We start from the raw sequence: 20,175 nt of genomic DNA, 5'->3' as shown, positions 1-20,175 counted from the left end.
AGAAAAGATAGGATCCTGTTCTGCTTTTATCAAAGTACAAGGTTGAAGGCTAATATGAAATCACTTTGAAAAGGGTAAGCACAAAATAAATAGCAATAGCCATTATTATTCCTATGATCCATAAGCAAGTCTTTCTCATTTGTAAACAAGGAGGAGCAGTAAGCTTGGAAAGGTTCAATGAGACCCTTTGAAATACATGGCAAATTTGGAATATTTTCCTCAAAATTTTTAATCCATATTGCTCAAGTAGTTTGCAATAAATGACAAAAGGGGATTCATCACATCTAGCAAATATAAGAGGATAACTGAAAAGCAAATGTCTGTAATTATTTTAGTGCTTTAATGTTTAGTTGTCTTAAAGGCAGCTATTCGATCTTGGGGCTGAGGAAAGGAACATGGGAGAAGAAAAGGAAAGACCATTCTTAATAGATCAGGTGTTTGAAGAGAATACTTTTGGTCCAACAACAAAAGTGATTCTTATTTTACTTATAGGAAATTTAGAAAAATCAGAAATGTGGGCACATGCATGTCAATTTATAATCCTATCACCTTGACATAACTATCCTATACTATTCTTCTAGTGTTTTATCTATGTAACATAGAAATAGACTTGAAAAATATCTAGATCACTCTCTACATGGTGTTTTCAAACTTGCTTTTTTCAGGAATACTATTGTGGCATATCCTCATGTCTTTAAATGAATAGACAATTTCAATCATCAGAGAGGCCTGTGGGTGTCTATCCGAAAGCCCAATTTGGCATGCCCCGTGTGTCTCATTTTATTGGACCATCCTGCACTAACCCCTCTACCAGAATGATGTAAAGAACACAAGACTCTCTGTTTGAAAACATGCACAGCTTTTCTAGGCTTGAAAATTAAACCATAAAAAGTTTACTGGAAAAAAAAACCTTTAAAAAGCTCCTTAAAAACTCACACCATAATTGCTCCCCACCAAGCGTGGGCACTTGCTAGCTGCAAGTAGTGGCACTGTGACAAATGTAGCAAAACTGAAAGCGGGCTATACTAAGAGAAAGAAAAAGTCTTCCACTGGCCATCTGTGAAAATAAGGCATGTGGCCATTAAATGCAGAGGCTGTAAATATACACAAACTCCATGAAGCAAATGGCAAAAAAGGACTAAACTTCAAGCTCAAACAAATCAAAATGTTTAATGCATAGTTACCACTGCTGGACGAAAACAGCTCTGATCTTTGCAGTCTGCAAACTCGGCATGTATTTCAATTAAATACCCCCAAAAAGAAAAGAAAGAAAAAGAAAGAAATGAAAAGACACAGAAGAAAACCATCTGGAACAAAAGGCTATAGACAGCCCATACTCAATTTCTAGAAACAAACACCCCCTTTAACTTGCACCAGCCTGTCGAGAATGTCGATTGGAATTATTGAAAGGCTGACATATAGAGTGATGGATGGGTGATGACATAATACCTATTTGCCTTTTTGTCATGGTCTTTGAAAACTGGCTGCTCTGTGCTGATAATATTCACTAAGGGGTTTTCCTCTCCCTTCCTGTCCCATAAGAAGTGTTCCCTAGCTAAGACACTCAGAATTAAGAAGGTTTTATGAATGAAAAACAAAAGAAAAGAAAACCTAAGGATCAAATGCCAACTTGCACATAGAAAGCTGGTCTAGATTTCCTAATAATCAGTTGCCTAGAAAGCAGTTCCCTTCCATTTTATATAAATTTTCAGAGTAGAGAGTCTCTAATAATAAAAAGGCAAGCATTCAACATCAGATTTTTTTGTGTATCTTTTAAAGTCATGGAATAATTAATATGTAAATGTAGAGATTAAAAAATAACATATACGCACTTTTATAAAGAAGCAACATTAATAATTTGTGTTACTGTAGTTTTTCCTAGACAACTTCCAACCAGCAGACTGGGGGCTTTTTAAAAATCACACATGCATGTTCACACACAACCTTCCCCCCCCAAAAAAAGCTCCTGCTTTGTCACTGAGCTGCAATGATCTATCTCACTTTCTCCCAAAGGATTTACCTAACATGCCTTTCTCCTTCATGAATTTTTTCCTCTAACCATTGAAATATCTAGTTCTAATTTGACTTCTCTAATTCATTTTGGCTAAAGGCAACATCTACAAAAGCCATCCATAAATCATTAATTAATTGTAGTGTCTTTCCCTGAATGCAGAGGCATGAGTTCCTTCATATTCACTTTTTCAAAGCGAAACCCGTAATTCACAATTCCTCACATGCCTTGTCCTTATCTAAGGGAAGGAGCATGTGTTAGATAATGCTGAACTAGATACACTGTGTCAGTTTCTGAAGAGTTAACACTGCTGGCCCCATCCATCAGATGGCCAGCGAAGCATCAGGAAAGAATGATGGATGTAAAATTATTACAGGGCTGCCATCCGATACACTTACTGCCATTTGTAACTAATGCTGGGACTGACACACTTTTTTTCATTATTAAACATCCACATTAAGTCAACATTGGTCACTGTCATTTCATGTTTGGCACTCTGTTAAAGGGAAAGAAAGAGGTTGACAATAGCAGAAAGAGAGGAGGTTGTAGTGGAAGAGTTTCTAAGTGCCAGACTAATAAAAATTAACCTCTGTTTACAAATTAGTCTATGTAGTATTGGTAAGGCTTCCTATGAGTATGACTGACAAGTAAAAAGAGAAACTGCTATCATTATTGAATAAATTATGGTTTAAAATATACCTATGATTCTCTAAATTTTCACCTTATTCTGTGGAAATCAGACATGAATTTTCACTGAACCACAGAAGGAAAAGTAAGGCATTTTGCCAGGAATTCTTACTTGCTGTAATAGAGGAATTCATAGCATGTGTAGGCATTTGGATTTCAAGTACACTGTAGGCAATTAATGTTTATGTGGTGGATAAGTTCTCTACCTTAAAAAAATAAATGCACACATCTGCATGTTTATTTTTGTGAGTGACATCTGTTTTATATATGAAAGCAGTACAGAAGTTGGCCTTAACATGTAGAAACATATGTGCGAACACACATTCATTGGTTTAACCTGTCACCCAAGGGTGTATGTGTATGTGTATATGTGTGTGTGTGTACATGCTTATGTGTGATTTAATTCTTTAAGAACCACAGACAAGGTATAAGGCCACAGACTTGTAATAGTGCAAAAATAAAAGTAGCTAGATAGATGACGAGGAGTATAACACAATCAAAACAAGCCAGTTTCATGAAGAAAATATTTGAGAGCTTCGATATCATTTTTATCATGCAGCTGTGGCCTACTATGACCTTTTTTTACTCGATAGCCATTCTGGTCTTTTTCTTCTCTGCAGATAATCTTTGATTTTAAGATATCTCTTGATCTCCAGGAGTATAGACTAAGGTCTTTCTAATTCAGTCCCAAAATATAATTCATGATCAACCTAAGGCAGGTTCCCTTCCTCTGGCCACTAATTCTCTTAAAGGTATGCAGTCAACCCATTTCTATTCAAATGAGATATTTATGGAAGTCTGCGTGAGGGGTGCAGTGAACATCCCTATGTGAATGAAGAAGACACTATGTGAAAGAGGATTGAAAATAGCAAAGAGAAAATTGCTTCTCCTTCCCCAGATGGCCTGCCTTCATGGCATAGTTGTAGGTACAGCAACATTTGAAGACCTTAAAGGAAAAGCTAAGAGAATCATGAAGATTTCAATCATGATATCTCTGAGATGATAAATTAATGCCAATTGCCTTCTACAAAACTTCATTATGTGCTAAAAATTAATCATTATCTGTTGAAGCTATTGTATTTAGATATCCTGATGCATGTAATGAAATACATGTTTAACAAATACATGGAAATCATTCCACTGGGGGTGAGGGAAATAAGCAAGGAAACTTCTGGTCTATACCACATTTTGGTCAAATGTACTGGTCTCTATTAAATTAGTACTGCCTGGTGGTATCAGGAAAAACTGATACAAAAACTGAGGACTTTATGATTTCCAAACTATGGCTACCTTCAAACATAAGGTCAGAACCTGAGTATGCAGTCGGTCATACGGCCAAGATTATGCCAGGTGGGTGTTAATGAAACAAATGGGTGGTTTTTACAAACTAAATGTATGAGGGTCTTTCTGATTCTTCCTACCTGAGAAGATTTTTTATTCATCCATAACACTAATCTGTGAAGAGCTATGTGATGAAAGATAACATTATCGGAATATGCAATCAGACTATAATTAACCTGAAATGACAATTATAAATAACACTGTGTCCCAGAGTTTCCAAGAAACCTGACATACACAGTTTTTGGGTATGTTGAAACACTTCCAAGAAAAGTAAAAAAATGAGAAATCTTTTAGAAGTCTTCAATTAAAATGTGTTTTAGTAAAAATGACTTTCATTATGTGTTTTGGTGCACATTACTAGAAAACATTTGTCCCTATCTTCACACCTCTAATTGTTTTTACTACCAATTACAGCTTTTCAGAATTAAGACTTTCTACTTGGGACAACCATGTTGGTCATTTGAAATCTGGAGAAAAGTTACTATGTATAAGGTTTATGTACTCAAGAAAACAAATCTCTGCTACAGGATTCCAACCCAGGGATCTCAGGTCATGCTATCACCTCTCAGACCTCAGACCAATGGGAAGCACCAGGCTGGTTTTTTTTCTCTTTTCCCCTTTCCTTTCTCCCAGTTCTTTTCTACATGTTTTTTTTTTCTTTTATCTGCCACCCACACCCCTACTCCTCCACCCCTCTTCACCCCAGCTATCCTTACACCTCACATACTTTCTGGGTTTAGGAATCTGGGAGTATTGTCTTAGTGAGAGAAATGTTCTTTTTTTGGTATTTGAATGATGTGATAGAGTACAAAAAATTTATCATATCTTCTGTTTATGTCTTTCAAATGAAAGCAAAATTTCAAACCAACTACTGATCTACCTATGCTCTGGCTATGGATAAAGTTGAGCAATTATAAAAATCTATGAAAACGGTAGGTATTAGGAGAAAAACAACACAATAGGCATAGTGATGTCACTTTATGTGGAAGAATAAGCAGCCACCTTTGTCAACTCAGGTATAGAAATGATCTGATATGCTAAGCAAAATGGGTGGGGTCTTTATTCACTTCTTACAAGTAGGCTTACACACATAGAGGCCATGGTTAACAGTCAAAATAATTTGATTTAAGCTATATACTTTATAAAGGCAAAGGGCACACTTTCTCATTCAATACAGTATCTCAAGCTCACTATACCACCCCTCCTACATAGCAGGTGTTAATTAAAGGATATAAATTTGACATTATCTCATTCCCATGAGTTGCACATAAATCAATCATCCATATTACAGAAATGACACCCAAGCTAGTTCAACAGAAAAAGGCAACCACAGTTAATACCTACTTCTCAGCTTCAAAATCACACTTTCATTGTCAGGTATCAAGGTGTCATTCAGATCCTTCTGCTGAAAATATTTACTTTCACCTTACAGAAGTTTGTCATACTGTTACAATAATGGAACTGTTTCACTTCTGTATTTTAAGATTTTCACTTAAAAACCCATGAAAATATAAAACTGTAGTTGGTGATATAACTCAACTGCATTGAAAGTGCATGGTGAAGAGATTTGGGAATGACAGCCTTTTTGAGAATGAAGACATCTTAACTGGCCAACAGATTTTGGCAGGTATGACTCAAAAAATAGGTTTCTAAAAGGTTATAATGCTACAAAAGAGAAAGGGGAACTGTAGGCAGTAGTGTTCAATAAGAGGCAATTCTCACTCGTGCAACACAAATAGAGAAGGTGCTAATCAGAGAAAGAAAGTATGATTGTGGAGGTGGAACAAGAAGTGGAAATAAAGTCCCCTAACAATGGACAACTATGGAGTAAAGTGAATGCAGATGGTTCCACTCCTGGTACTTAATCAAAAGGCTGAGCAGTCACTGGAGCCGGCATAAAGTCATGTGTTAGAACAACAGCTGATCTGTATTAGAGAAGATTAACTCGCAGTGCCATGGTGGAGGGCCCAGGATTATTTTATGTACTTCCATTGCCTTACAAGCCGTCAGCACAATTATTGCCCTCCGATCTGAATGAGTGATCTGTAACCACAGCTAAACAGCATGCTGCTTAGGGGCCTAGGAACTTCATGAAGATGAATTTCCATACCATCAAAGTGCTTTTAATGGGCTCCCTGATCCAACCACAAGGCCTGTTTTGCAAGTATATAGAACTCAGGATGAAGGCTTCCTGTCCAAAAGGATTTGGTCGGTTGTCACTTGACAATTCCCAGCCAGCACAGGGGAGGAGAGGGAGGGGATAGGTAGAGTTGTCTCTGCTTTGGAGGATTAAAAAAAAAAAAAGGGTACAGATGCTTGCTGAATGCAACCAACTGCTATATCCACAGCTGAATTCAATGCGCTTAACAAATAACGGCAATTTAGCTATGCTTGCGAGGAATAGCTTGAGTCACTTTGCATTAGCATCTGGCTGAGTGTTAAACTCATTTCTACATGGGGAGCAGAGAAAAGGAATTTCTGTTCAAGCATCCTTTCAAGAATGTTTAAATATTTGAATATAAATTCCTTTATGCTTGCTATCATTCCTTCTTAGAGCTGTCACTTTGCTTTTCCCCTTCCCTTCTGGTGCTTAGCTAGAAAAATTTTGTGTCCTTCTCCCCGTACCAGTGTCGCTCTTCTTATGTTGTGTGATTACCAGAGATGTACACCTAACCATGCTTTCCTTTCTCCTCTAGGTACAGAGCAGAATTGAAGTCATTTTTCCATCCTTTTGACCCATGTTTGGACCAGGGTTGTGACAGGATTCCATGTAGATTTCACCTTCACTATGCAGGTTGTGAGCTTCTTAGAGATTGCACATCAAATTCCATACAAAGCCAGGGAAGCCAGCGATCTATCAAATGAGCAATCTGCTCATTCTGGACAATCCTGTTTGACTCGCAAGCTTTCCATGATGGCTAACTTTCAAGTTATTGCTAAGTAGCTGATCATTTTTGTTCTCCTATTTACTTTATCTCCCTAGCTACAGGATTGGAAAAACAAGACTCAGTCACATCTTAAAATTTCAAATCAGAAATATCAAATATGACCAAGATAAGTACATCACTCTGAGCTTTTTATAATGACATAATATTTTTTTCTGAGTAAAATACAATGTAGCTTAGACAAAAGTGTTTGGAATGATTACATCTAAGATAAATTCAGAAGTTTCACTGGCCTTACGTATAATAACAATGTCCAAGTTTTAAAGAGCACATTTTGTTTTATAATAAAGTCAAAATTTCCAATTGTGCAGTCATCTAAAACTTGACAGTGCTTTGCAGTGGAAACATATTATGACAGCTTCAGGATCCTAGTTACTTAGGCTATGAGCATGGGTATCATCCAAGCTTATGCTGATTAAAGAAGATTCAGCATTTTCAAATCCAGCTCATCCCCAAATACAAGTTAAGCATCTCTGTAAAGCAAAACTTTCACTCAGACTCCGATATTTCAAATGCCATTCCACTTTAATGCAAACTGATGGCAGAAAGGGGGATATTAATTATCAATAAGGTCTGGAGATGGATAGAAGAGAATTATAACTCTTCTCATTTCCAGATGGTTTTGATTAGGATGGGCATGAAGATTTCGGTACTGAGAGAGGGGGAAAAAGGGAGGGAGAACCATCATTCTGAGGTGGTGAGAAAATGAGAAAACAAAGAAAAACAGCATTTAGGCAATTTAAGTAGTTTTGGAAAGTCAGTTATTTTATGAACTAACCTTTTCTGTCCGGCAGTTATTGAGACCTAGACTATTCACAACAGCCACCTTCCCATCAAGCACCTGTTGTTCCCGTCGGAGCTGCTCCTTCATTTGCCGAGCTTCTTGGATGGCCTTGGTGACAGCATCATGGTCATTTAAATAACCTGAGGGTGTGACAGAACAAAGGCTATGTTTTGTACAAATGTGTGAATAGGTTAACCTTCAACCAGAAAAAAAATCACGTCTTTTTTTTGGATAATGACTGGCGTCTGGCATATAATAATTTCTCGATTTCATTTGTCTAAAATGAATGAATGAATGAGTAATCGTTAATGCCTGCTTCACACAGTCATACATGAACGCAGTGCCAAGCATCTGTGATGCAAATGTAATACTGAAGTGAAATATGGTTGTTTCCACATGCTTGGAGAGAAATTTAAAATGTAATTTATTTTATAAATTTATAATTCATTTTCAAATGAACTTTTGTCATTTTGTATTTTGTAGTGCAAAAATGAAACCTATCTGGCTTTTTTTTTCACGTAAGGCTCATTTGAATGCTAACATAGGATAGAGGTATTGATCATTATCACTCTGATTATTGACATTCTCATTGTATTAGAAAGGTCAGTTTAGAGTTTGCGTATTGCACTGTTACGGTTGTTATATACAGAAAGAACACATCATTATTAACTAAGTGAAAGAAGCTCGTTCCCCTCGAAATCCACTGATGGAGAAGTAAACCACAGGTGGCAGTGGTCTGCTATGATTACAAACTTGTAAGAGTTATGGGCTAAATTTCAAGCGCAGAATGTAACCAAGCACCTGCGAGTTGTATGGTAGGAAACTGTGGCTCCTGAAAACTACAGTCACACTTAATTCACACTCTTAATAAGATGGTCAAATGGCCAACTTGCATCTACAGCTCCACAATCCAGAGTGAGTAAAGAAAAAAAAAAATTTGTCAAAATTTTTCTTTTAAAGAATCACAGGTGTAAGGAGCAAAACTAATTTTTAACTTAATTTTAACACTGGTCATTTATTTATTTGATACACATTATTATGATCACCCACAGGACTTCAGGGTAGAGTACCGATGGGAAAAGACTGTTTCGTAAATATTGAAAAGAAAGCTAATATATCATCTTTCACTCTCCCTATCTTTTAACTAGGGCATAAAATGGCATAAACTGAATCTATAATATGCAATTGCCCAGAAAAGGGACTTGTTTGTGACATGAGGCTAAATCTAACCAGATCCATTGGTGAATTGTGACAGATGGAGGGACTGTGAGACAGAAGGCAGGCACTAATCACACATAAAATGACCGGCTTGCCTCAACATGTTCCATGGATTCCAGCAAACTTTACACCCTAATCCATTTTTAGAACAAAAAACATCTGGGCCATAAATCCTCTAATCTGCCAAAACACGCTATTAAATCCCATGATTTGTTGAAAAACACTAAGATTAAAGAAAGGAAATATAAAATGGCTAACTGCCGTGTTAGGAAAGTGTTATTAATACTCTTTCTTTGTCTCAATTATGAATGTTCTGGTACTAAAGAGCCTTGTCTAATCATTTCAGATTACACATCCTCGTCGTATTGCTAGACTCTTCTATCTGATCTGTTGATTGCCAAAAAACATAGAATACTTTCTTGCTGCTTAGACATTTCTATTGAAGAAGTTGATGTCAGATTAGTGCAGTGCTTCAGTGCTGGAGGGTTTTGAAATGATCCATGCTCTCCCCCCAACCCCCTTGCTATGCACAGACTAGACTTCATCCTCTGATCTCCTTGAGACAGAAAGACAAGTTCCAGTGTAGGAGACACAAAGAAGAGCCTTGAGAGCCACTATGTGTTTTGCTTTTCAGAGCGAAATTCATTGGAACGTATTCAAAGAACAAAACATCCTTGCTCATTATAAATACAATATAAATCGTAAACAACTATTTAGACCTAGGTCAAGCCTTTAGGGTTAATGTTTAAATTATGGTTGTTTTTAACCTTATATTATCCTCAATATCCTGTCTTGGTTCTCATGAACAACCTTCTTAATATATTATTCTTGATTATTCTGTTTGTGAACACTGCTACTCGAGAAAGAAATAGAGCTCTTAAAGGACAGTGATGGTCTCAGTTTATGTTCCTTTAGTAAAAGATCTTAAGAGGATTAGCCTGATTGTCCTATGCTCTAACCCCTGTATATGTACAACCTGGCATCATGCATTTTTGCCATCTATTTAGCTTCTTCACAGAACAAACACATTTTGAAATGGTTTGGCACATAGCATTGAGCTAAAGTATGAATTCTTTTTGTTTTTAGGTGCTGCCAAGATAACATTGTGCAGGAAAAATGATTAATATAGATGCAAAAGGGATGCAAATCATATGGGGGTGAACAACTGACAGACATATGTTCTGTAATGTCTATTTCCAGTTTGAGGTGTGTGTTCCTATGCAGGTGGAAATAAGCGTCCACTTTAAAATAAACCTTCTTGCTTTTAGAGACTCTTGAATTTCAGTTAAAATGCTGTATGAAATCTTAAATATTAAAGGCATTTATATATTACAGAGTTGAATAATAATAGGACTCTTTGCCTATTCTTTACATTTTATTCTCATCACAGTCATCAAATTACCAATCGTGCTGATTCCCTCTCTTGGCAAATGGCTTCACCTCTGATTGTGGAAAGACCAATAAAGCTGAGCTTTCACCTTCCTGCCCTACTCCCACCCTGACTCCTACCTCCTGCGAGCTTCAAATCTGTCTTCATTTTTGCCCATGGCCCCCTCCTGCTTCAATGAAAATGGTGCCTCTACTTTTATTCAAGGCAAATACCCTAAACTCATGCTCTAGATTTCTATACATCTCCATTGGTCATTCTCTTTCATATTTATGTCATCCATATCTGAACTTCCTCACCATCTCTATTGTACGTAAGTTTCTCCACCTGAGACAAGCAATTTGTAAGTAAGTTTCTCCACCTGAGACAAGCAAATAAGTTTCTCTTTCAACTTTGTGTTGCTCTCTTTCCAACTGTCTCTCTCTTTACCTTCTAAGATTCTAATCATACTCTCCCATTACTTCTTTGCCCTTTCATTTCTGCTACAATTTTGTTTCTGTGCCTTTGCTCTTTTAAGTTGTCAAATCCAAGGGACACTTGCCATGGCTTGCAGAATGACCTCACTAACAATCCTCTCATTATAGATACTCCTTTCTTCCTTGTTTCTCATCATAACCTGGGGTCCCCCTTCCTCTCTGCCTCCTCCATCTTCATATCCTTGTCTGGATCTGGTGTTCATCTCCTCCTTAGATTTGGTCCAAGGTTACGATCTTCAGAAAAAAAATTGCATTTTGGAGCTGGACATGCCTGAATTAAAATCATAACTTTGCCACTTACAAGCTATATAAATTGTACATGTGATTTTTACCTTTTTAAATCTCAATTATCTTATTGGTTAAATAGAGATAGCATTCACCAGATAACATAAATGAGTTAATACAGTCTTGCATAATAAGTGGTCCATGAAACTTATTCACTGTCAATTTATTTATAAAATGGCATAGTGAAATAGGTAGGATTTAGGCATTGGATTCAGGTGGGTCTGGGTTTCTATTTCTTGGGAAGTGTGATATGTGCCAAACTAGAACACATAATTTCATTGAATTTCCATTCTCATCAACTATAAAATGAATGTCAGGTTGATGGAAGAATTAAACAAAATATATCTTATGAAGGAGTAGATAACATTTGGTACCTGAGGAGGCAGTAGAAAATGTTAATTCCTTTCTTTTCTTTTCTCTTTCATTTTCTCTATTTGCTCACCCTCAGCAGTCTTACTGTATGGCTTTGACCATAATGATAAAATCTGTGAAGGGATATAATTTCTTGGTATAGAGGTTTGATGAAAGGGAATCACCCTATATACCCCCCAAATGATCACTTGATACATTTTATTTAGCCTTAATTATATATTTAGGCACCAACTGCATCATAAGATAGAATTGGAAGGTGGATATGTGCTTAGGCAAGTTTTGGTGAGCCTCAATCTTAAGAGGGAAGTGGGAAGGCAATGGTCAATATGGCTTCCTGTTAGCACTTCAAATGGAATTTGGGAAATGCAGGTGTAAGAAATTTGCAAGATTCTGTAACCTTGTTAAATTCACCACAGTTTGATTTTTTTATACTTTGGTGTGTCTTCTTAATCACTACCAACAAAATTCTCAAAATTCCTATTCCCAGCAAAGGCCTGCCTCCTCCCACTCCCATTTCTGTCTCCCAAACTTTACTCTTACTGAAATACTCTTTCTTTCTGATGTGTTTGGGACTTTATGCAAACGTCACCCCTTCTGTAAGGACTTCCCTGATATACCCCAGGCATGCTCCTTGGCAACATTAGAACTTCTCATCTCTATGCTCCTGCAGAACCTTATATATGCTTTTACTGTCACATTGCCTTCCATTTGTCTAAGTTTGTCTTTCACACCAATATTTGAATTACTTGAGGGCATTTTAAAATTTTCAATCTTTTATTCCTTTGGTCCATGACAGGGTCTGTTGAAGGTATAAACACATATTTCTAAGTTGAAAGTATCTATCTTTGTAATTCCAAGTTATTATCTATGTCATCACATTGATGGAAACCTGTGCCATAATGACACAGATTTATTAAACTCACAGATTTAACAGATGCTATGCAGGCAATACAAATTCTTATTTACTACATATTTATTTTACATAGGACTTTTCAGCCAGAAGTAAAAGTAAGCACACATGTGTTTCAAGTTATTTTCCACAAATATTAATTTTTTTCTATTGTTGAGGTCACTTATCATCATCAAATTTTTGGCACCCTGATATATAGCCATTTCTTCATCTGTGAAAACTCACAAGAATTAATTAGATTATAAATGTGAAAGCAATTTGTAAATTGTGAAGTGCTATGCAAATGTTAATTGCCAGATGTTGAATAATACCCTCAACTCCCTGACAATCCACTGGCTTTCTATTAAACTCTTACAATATTTTTGTTTGATAACCTACCCTCATAGAAGCTTTTCTGATTAAAATTGTAAACTAATAATGAAACTTCAAGGTAATATCCTCCTTTATGTCATTGTATTTTAAATTAGCAAGTTATACAAATAAAGTACCAAATTAATGAACTGGAAAATTTTTTTCCTTCATTCTATTGAACCAATGTAAGTCTACTATATTTGCTCAGGAAAGTTTTACTTCTTATGTGTTAATGTTTCTCAAGAATAAAGGGTAAGAATAACACATTCTAGATTCTTCCAAAGACTAAACAGTACAAGGCTGGAGGCATCTAAAGTCTCTCTCCAAGACTTCCAACTGCTCACCGTTCTGCAAAATGCATGGCATAGAGAAGATATTTAATACCCATTTATTCGATGAATGAGTGAAAAGCTAGATAAATGACTAAGAAGAACATCTAACGTGGAGAGCCTACCAACAGGCAACAGCTGAAAACAGAGCATGCCAACCAGAGACCATGAATCCTATGGCCTCACCCTCTGCTGGCTATGAGTTTGGGCAAGTTACTAGGTCTTCGTGGAAAGTCGTTTTCTTGAAATTAAAATAGAGGAAATAAACATAGAGTCACAGAACTGTCTACCCTGTGATAGAAACTTACTTAGAATCCCTGGGTAAGCGTTTAGCCTCCTTAGGCCTTGGTTCCTTATCTGTAAAATAACAAGTTTTGACTGGATGATATGGATATCTGGACTATCTATTTCAGGGTCTATAAGTCTAAAATTAGCTTCACTGAGAAATAGATTAAAAATGCTTTTAAAATGTTTAAAGTATTATACATATGTACAACATAGGTGAAAAAGGCCAATAAAAGAAAGATAATATTTGGGCAAAAGATTCTAAACTTATCCATCATTCTTCTGAACTATTCAAACCTTTTAAGGATCCCCTTTCTTTTGGAGCAACCTATGCTTTGCATACCATATCAAAGGCATTTTTACAGAATACGCTGTAATATTGGTCACCAACCTCAAAAACTCACTTTCTATATTTGTAGCTAATAGATATATAGCAAAGAGCCCATGTTATTAGCGATAACTTAAGTTATCTTTTAGTTCACAGTTTTCCTTGGTTTATTAATGGCATAACACATTAATTCTTCTTTCAGGGGTGACCTTTACAACACCATTAATGTGCACAGCTTTTATCCAACTACATTATTACTCATTACAGTTTCAGCTTTCAACATCTGCATTTGCTGAAAAGAGAAAAGTAAATCGTAGTGGCCTCGAGTCCTTGGAATATATGAGAGATGTGTATGTGGTGAAGGGATTTTTCAGGAAAAAAAAAATAAGAGAAGTTTTAGTCGTGGAGAAAGTCAGATGATAAATGTCACTAAATACATTCTTGCCTTTCTAAAATATTTTGTCATACTTAATCCCTGGAATGCTGAAGTAAAAATCCTCATATGATAAAAATGCAAATCTACGGGTTATTTTGTTAAATATTCTAGTTCTAGTGACATTACAAAAGTAGCTCATAGACCAGCGCTGTGATATTTCTGAGCCTTCATGTCTATTCTGGAAGTGAATCATTCCTGCCAGATAAAATATTTTTTCTTTTACATACTTAGGACATGAAAGCAATTCTTATCTTGGAGTCCATTTAGGATATGGAGCCAAGTAACCGAGTTAGGCCATAACAGAGTGCTGCATGATGATAAAAAATCTACATGTACCCCAAACCTTTTTCAAACTTTTCAAAACTTAAATTTTCACAGTTTCTGCTCTCTCTGCTGCCCCACTGCCCCAGACTGGCTTCCTGTTGACAAATGATCTGGAATTCTACTCTGTGGAGATTGAAGCATTTGAAAGACATTCCTTCAGCTTTTTCTTTCTTTCTCTTTTTTATCCACCCCACAATTTCTCTGCAACTTTACTCCCTTTTTTCCTTTGTTTTGTTCAGTCTCAGAAAAAAAAGAGGGGCTTTGCTCTTTTGCAAGGTTAATGCTTTCTCATGATCTTTTGTCTTGTTCCATCATTGTGCTCTCTTTCATATCTTTATCTGTCTCTGACTCTTCTTCTTCTTGACATTATATATATAGTCACATATATATGAATGATTGTCCTATTTTAAACTTGTCTGTACGCAGTCCTCTTAAAATAATCACTTCTCAACACTAAGCTTACAAAAAGACTGATCTATAGATCAGCTGCATTTTCTCTCCTCATAGTCTTCAAATCATTGTGATTGAAATTCTGCTAAGACATGCTCCTAAAACTTCTCTGTCAGAGTTTACCTCTCCACGAGCTCCAGCTAAATCATAAAGCTTTTCTTTTTCATTTTTTTTAACTTTTCCGTTGTCAAATGCAACACTGTTAAATAACACCTCATTTTTTGAAACTCATTTTTCCTAGGCTAGCATGACACGGCCCTATCTTCATTCCTATTCTAAGACAATCACTTGCTCTTTATCGGTTTTCCCTCTAAAAAAAGTTTGCTGCTGGTTTTAAAATGTGTACAAAGATATTTTGATATTCCTTCCTTCAGAGCTGGAGCCTAATACCCCTTCCTTTGAGTTAGGCTGCACTTGTGATTCTCTTATGAGAATAAAGTAGACTGGACTCTGTGTGACTTTTGAGACTAGGTCATAAAAGGTACTGTTGCTTTCTCTCTGTTCTCCCTCTTTGATCACTCAGTCTGAGGAAAGTTAGTTTCCATGCAATGAACAGCCCTACAGAAAGACTCACCAGGCAAAGAATGGATCCTTTATTAACACCAATGTGAGTGAGACATCTTGAAAAAGAAACACCTATCCCTAGAAAAGTCCATAGATGACTAGAGCCCTAACACATTGACTGCAACCATGAGGCCTTCAGCCAGAACCACCCAGCTAAACTGCTTCCAAATTCTGACTCTTAGAAATTGCGAAGTAATGAATATTGGTTATTTTAAGCTGCTGAGTATTAGTTAATTTGCTATGCAGTAATGATATCTAATGTAGTAGGTAATACCTATGATTCTTTATCTCAGTTCTCTTCTTACTATACACACTTTTTTGGTGAACTTATTTTTTTTTAGAGGTACACGTATCTTTTCATTTCCTTTATTTCTTTTAATTCTAGGATAGCTAACATACAGTGTTATATTAATTTCAATATAGTGATTTAATAATTCTATACTTAGTTTCAATATAATGATTTAATAATTCTATACATTACTCTGTGCTCATTGTGATAAGTGTACTCTTAATCCCCTATATCATATATAGTTCTACATCTAAAATGCTAGCACTTTACATATCAGACTTACATTTATAGTTTCCCCCCAAATATCTCTACCTAACAACTCCTTGTGTTTCAACACTTACTAAATTTTTATGTTCCTCCTCCAAATCTCCTTCCACTTTGGTCTTCTCTTTCACGGTTAAGGGAAGTATTAGCCTTATTTCAATGATTCAAAATCCTAGACTCCTCTGTCTCCAACTTGAACCTCACCAGGTACTTTCTGTCGAGGATAGTTGTATCAATTCTTTACTAACATCTCCTCAATCTATTCCTTTCTTTGTTGTATCACTGCTTATTTCTAATTCATGTAACTAACTGTTGTCCTACACTAAAACAATGGTTTCCCTATCCTTATCTCTTCCTGCTGCCAATACTCTTCTTCCTTAAAGTACTGATCAGATTGCTGTCTGGAGAAAAAGTCAAAACTTCTGAGGATAGCATCCAGTCAGATTCCATCTGCTCCTTTCAGTTTTAGCCCCAATCACTTTTCACTACACACTTATCCTATATGCTAACCAACTCAGTGCATCTCTCAAAAATATGCTATTTTACTCTGGATTTTGTTTTAAAGGCTAAAATGCCTGGAACAGTCTCTTTTCCTCAAGACTCCACCTGAATTAGGCTATCCCCAACTTAGCCTTCCTTGATCCTTCCCAAATAGAATCCAACATGCTTCTTTTTGATGATAAGGTTGTGTCTCTGCTCTGAAATAGCACTTACTATGGCTGACTAGTACTGTAAGAGGGATGAGTCATCCCCTAACTAAAGAGTCTTATCCCTGACTAAACCCTGAGCTCCTTGAAGGCTTGTCTGTGCTAGTTTCCTTATAACAGTATGCAAATGATAAACATGTCAATAAATGTAGGTTGAAGTAAGTGTGTACAGTCTAATTTATGTGTTACTAAAGTAAGAATCATTGGAATTTTTAAAAAGTCAGCTTATAGAAGCATTTTCTAGTGTTGACTTTACCAAAATGACAATAATGGAGAAATGAAGCTATGTACTTTTTATAATACTTTGGTATGTTCAAGTAAATCTCAAGCAGTATGGAATTGAAAAACTTCATATCCTGATGGGTTACTGCTCATCTAGGTAGAATATCTTTTATCATTATGAATAGTTTGCACACATCACAAAAAATGGAAATATATTTCAGTGATGGAAAAGGCAAGTTATCTAACAACAACATTCTGGACACATTGCTCTCTTCGATTAAGTCAATTAGGCCTCCTTTTTAAAATAAACTTAAGAACATCAGTGACATCAACAAACATAACCAGTTCAATTAGCTTTTCAGGGGGACATTGTAACTTGGACTTCAGTTATAAATAGCATTTGCATGTTTAGAACATACCTATGAGGTTCATCAAATTGAAACTTTCCTATGGAACTAAAACCATGCACAGGGTATGCGTGATTCGCCATTAAAAAATGATTTCATTCAATTGCCATAAACAGAAAATCAGCAAGAACAAAAGAAACAGAACTTACCTATTGTGCTAACTCTGGCTGAAGGACTAGCTAATGCTGCTGGGACAGAGGCTTTGAGGGGGCCTGCCCCACTGTTTATTCTCAGAGCTGGCATATGGGGAGAGGTGGGTGATGTGGGTGATTTGCCATCAGAGGTCTTGGGTTTAGCTGATAGGTTCAGTGGCTGTGCCACTTCATCCTGCAATGATCATTAGAACATGAGCTGTGATAAGGCACGGCTGATCAAAAATGCCTAGAAAAACACAGGTATACAGCCTGTCATTTCCCACCAAATTACTCTATCAATCAGTGGTCTTAACATTCAACCTGAACATTAGAGTGTCTGGTTAGCTGTCAACAATGTCACTTACAACTACATATTATGAAAAACCTTTTGTATAAAAGAAAGTACACGTGCAGTCAACTATCCAGAAAGTATATAACTGATGTACCTATAAGAAATATTCTTAAGCTACTCTTTGTACTATTCATTTTTGCTGAGAGGCAATTACATAATTCATGCAAAATTATGATATAGGTAGGTTTTTTTCAACCTCATAATAACAGGGGTTGAGTCCCAAGCACCTTTGTACCCTAGTGCTTAAGACAGAGTACCTGGAATTATCCATGATGGAGGAGTTAATTGGTGTGTACCTCTGATCAGAACTGCTCTCCAAATTAATTACAAAAAAAAGAAGGAAAATTTCTGTCTTAGAAAATAAACTTTTCTCTTAGGTTTCACAGAAACAGTTTTGGATTTCATCTAAAAATGAAAATAAACATAATTGACATTATACCAATTTGTGCTATTTATATGCGACACTGTTCTAAACACTTAGCGTTACATTTTTAAATCTAAATTTGTTTTCCAGATTTTCCTTACAACGTATGCCACAATCAATACATTGTGGTTTGAAGATATTTATGTGGTTAATTCAGAACATATGATGAGTTCCAATTGTTCAATATTTGAATAGGTCAAGTTTATGTAGTTTTCATTCTATTTTATACCTTTCTATGTTAGTCTTTGTGTAATATCATACAAAAATTTATGTATACAATTATCATCAAAATTTCTACCACATTTATAAGAATCAGATAATATTAACATTACATCACTTTTTTCATCACAAATTGAGAAATTTGTATTCCTCTTTTGTGCTCTAAAATGGAAATATCACATGTTTATACTTTATTGCTTACAATACCTACAATTTTACATGTAGTAATATTGTAGAATAAAAATTTACTTTCCACTTTGTTACTGTTCTATCTTCATGAGTTAAGAACATAAACTATCTACAGGTAGTAGCAAGATAACTTGCTGAAAGTGGAACAAGTTGGAAAAATAGTGTGATTTGATGGAATGGAAACATATTAATGTGTACAAAATTTTATATATATATATATATCTACCAAAAACCATTGAAATCAATCACTATAAAAATGGTAAAATGGCATAATATGACATCTATTTAAAGCTTATATTTTTAAAGTGGTTTATTATTAAATTCCATGGTTGGCTGCACCTAGCAAACTTATGAACAAACTAGAAGAAATTACTCTTTAACATTTTTTTTAAATTCTGTTTTCTGTTTCAGGAAAAAAAAAAAAAAGAACAGCTAACTGAAAATCTATGAGAATTCAAAGAGCAATCTGAGATCACATTAGATGTGTAGTAAGTTGATGACCATCATACCAAATTTATATGGATTCATAGTCTTGGAAGAAAGGAAGGTAAGCTAATTCCATGACTGGTTCACCATATAATTAAGAAAAGTTTACTTTAGCATTGTAAAATCTGCAAGGGCAAAATTATTCAGAGATCTTTCAATCTGGAACATTTGGTTAAGGTGGTGAGCTATAATCCTTATATATGAGGTTATGGTGACAGAAACCCAAAAGTATTGTGCCCCTTTTGCCCATACTGCAGTACAGATGAGTACAAATGTGATCCTTGGATCAGTACCATCAGCACCATTTGGGAACTTATTAGAAAAGCAAATTCTCTATTCTAGAAACTTTGGAGGTGGGTTCTAGCAACCTGTTTTAACAAGCATTCCAGATGATTCTGATGCACACTAATATTTGAGAGCCATCACCATATACCATATAGAGATAGTTTTTAAAAAAAAAATTAACTTCAAATTCTTTTTTTTTTAAGACTTCCTCAATGTAAGGAGGTAACATTAAAAAACACATGTTGGGGCACCTGGGTAGCTCAGTAAGTTAAACATCCCACTCTTGATTTCGATTCAGGTTATGATCTAATGGGTCCTGAGATCAAGCCCCAAGTCTGCTTCTGCTCAGCATGTTTCTCTCCTTCTCCCTTTCCCTCTGTCCCCCGACCCCAGCTCGTGCTTGCTCATGCACACTCTCTTTCTCTCTCTCTCTCTCAAAAAACATGTCTTTAAAAAAATACATGGTTATCTCATTCTTTAAGATTTTATCAAAGCATAACGTACGCTAATAACAATAAATGAAAACATACATATGTATAATAAACTAAATGCTACTGACATTCAGTAGGCCAATAAAGATTAGGATCCAGATTTTCTTCCTGTTAATTCAGTTTAAATATCCTGTCAGATAGGAGCTTTACTGACTGTTTACCATGCAGCTGTAAATACTCTAGACACTTTATCCTTTATCAAATGTACCTGCTTACTGCTTTC

The 20,175-nt window shown here is 35.8% G+C and overlaps 1 protein-coding gene and 1 long non-coding RNA gene across 33 annotated transcripts in view; one reads left to right on the top strand and one right to left on the bottom strand.

Moving 5' to 3' along the window:
* Positions 1-20,175, bottom strand: part of SOX5 (SRY-box transcription factor 5) — a 996,739-nt gene that overhangs the window by 24,058 nt on the left and 952,506 nt on the right. For all 31 annotated transcript variants that reach the window (XM_072798660.1, XM_072798680.1, XM_072798683.1 and 28 more), the window contains 2 exons: positions 17,522-17,699; positions 7,763-7,908 (listed from right to left, as the gene is read on the bottom strand). In XM_072798660.1, the coding sequence (XP_072654761.1) occupies positions 7,763-7,908; positions 17,522-17,699 (324 nt within the window). The remainder of the gene's footprint in view (positions 1-7,762; positions 7,909-17,521; positions 17,700-20,175) is intronic.
* Positions 19,109-20,175, top strand: part of LOC140617363 (uncharacterized) — a 39,561-nt gene continuing 38,494 nt past the window's right edge. For both annotated transcript variants that reach the window (XR_012017608.1, XR_012017607.1), the window contains exon 1: positions 19,109-19,237. This is a non-coding gene — a long non-coding RNA (uncharacterized lncRNA). The remainder of the gene's footprint in view (positions 19,238-20,175) is intronic.

Source organism: Canis lupus, chromosome 25, assembly GCF_048164855.1.
Source record: "Canis lupus baileyi chromosome 25, mCanLup2.hap1, whole genome shotgun sequence".
Taxonomy (NCBI): domain Eukaryota; kingdom Metazoa; phylum Chordata; class Mammalia; order Carnivora; family Canidae; genus Canis; species Canis lupus.
This window is presented reverse-complemented; position numbering and strand designations above follow the sequence as displayed.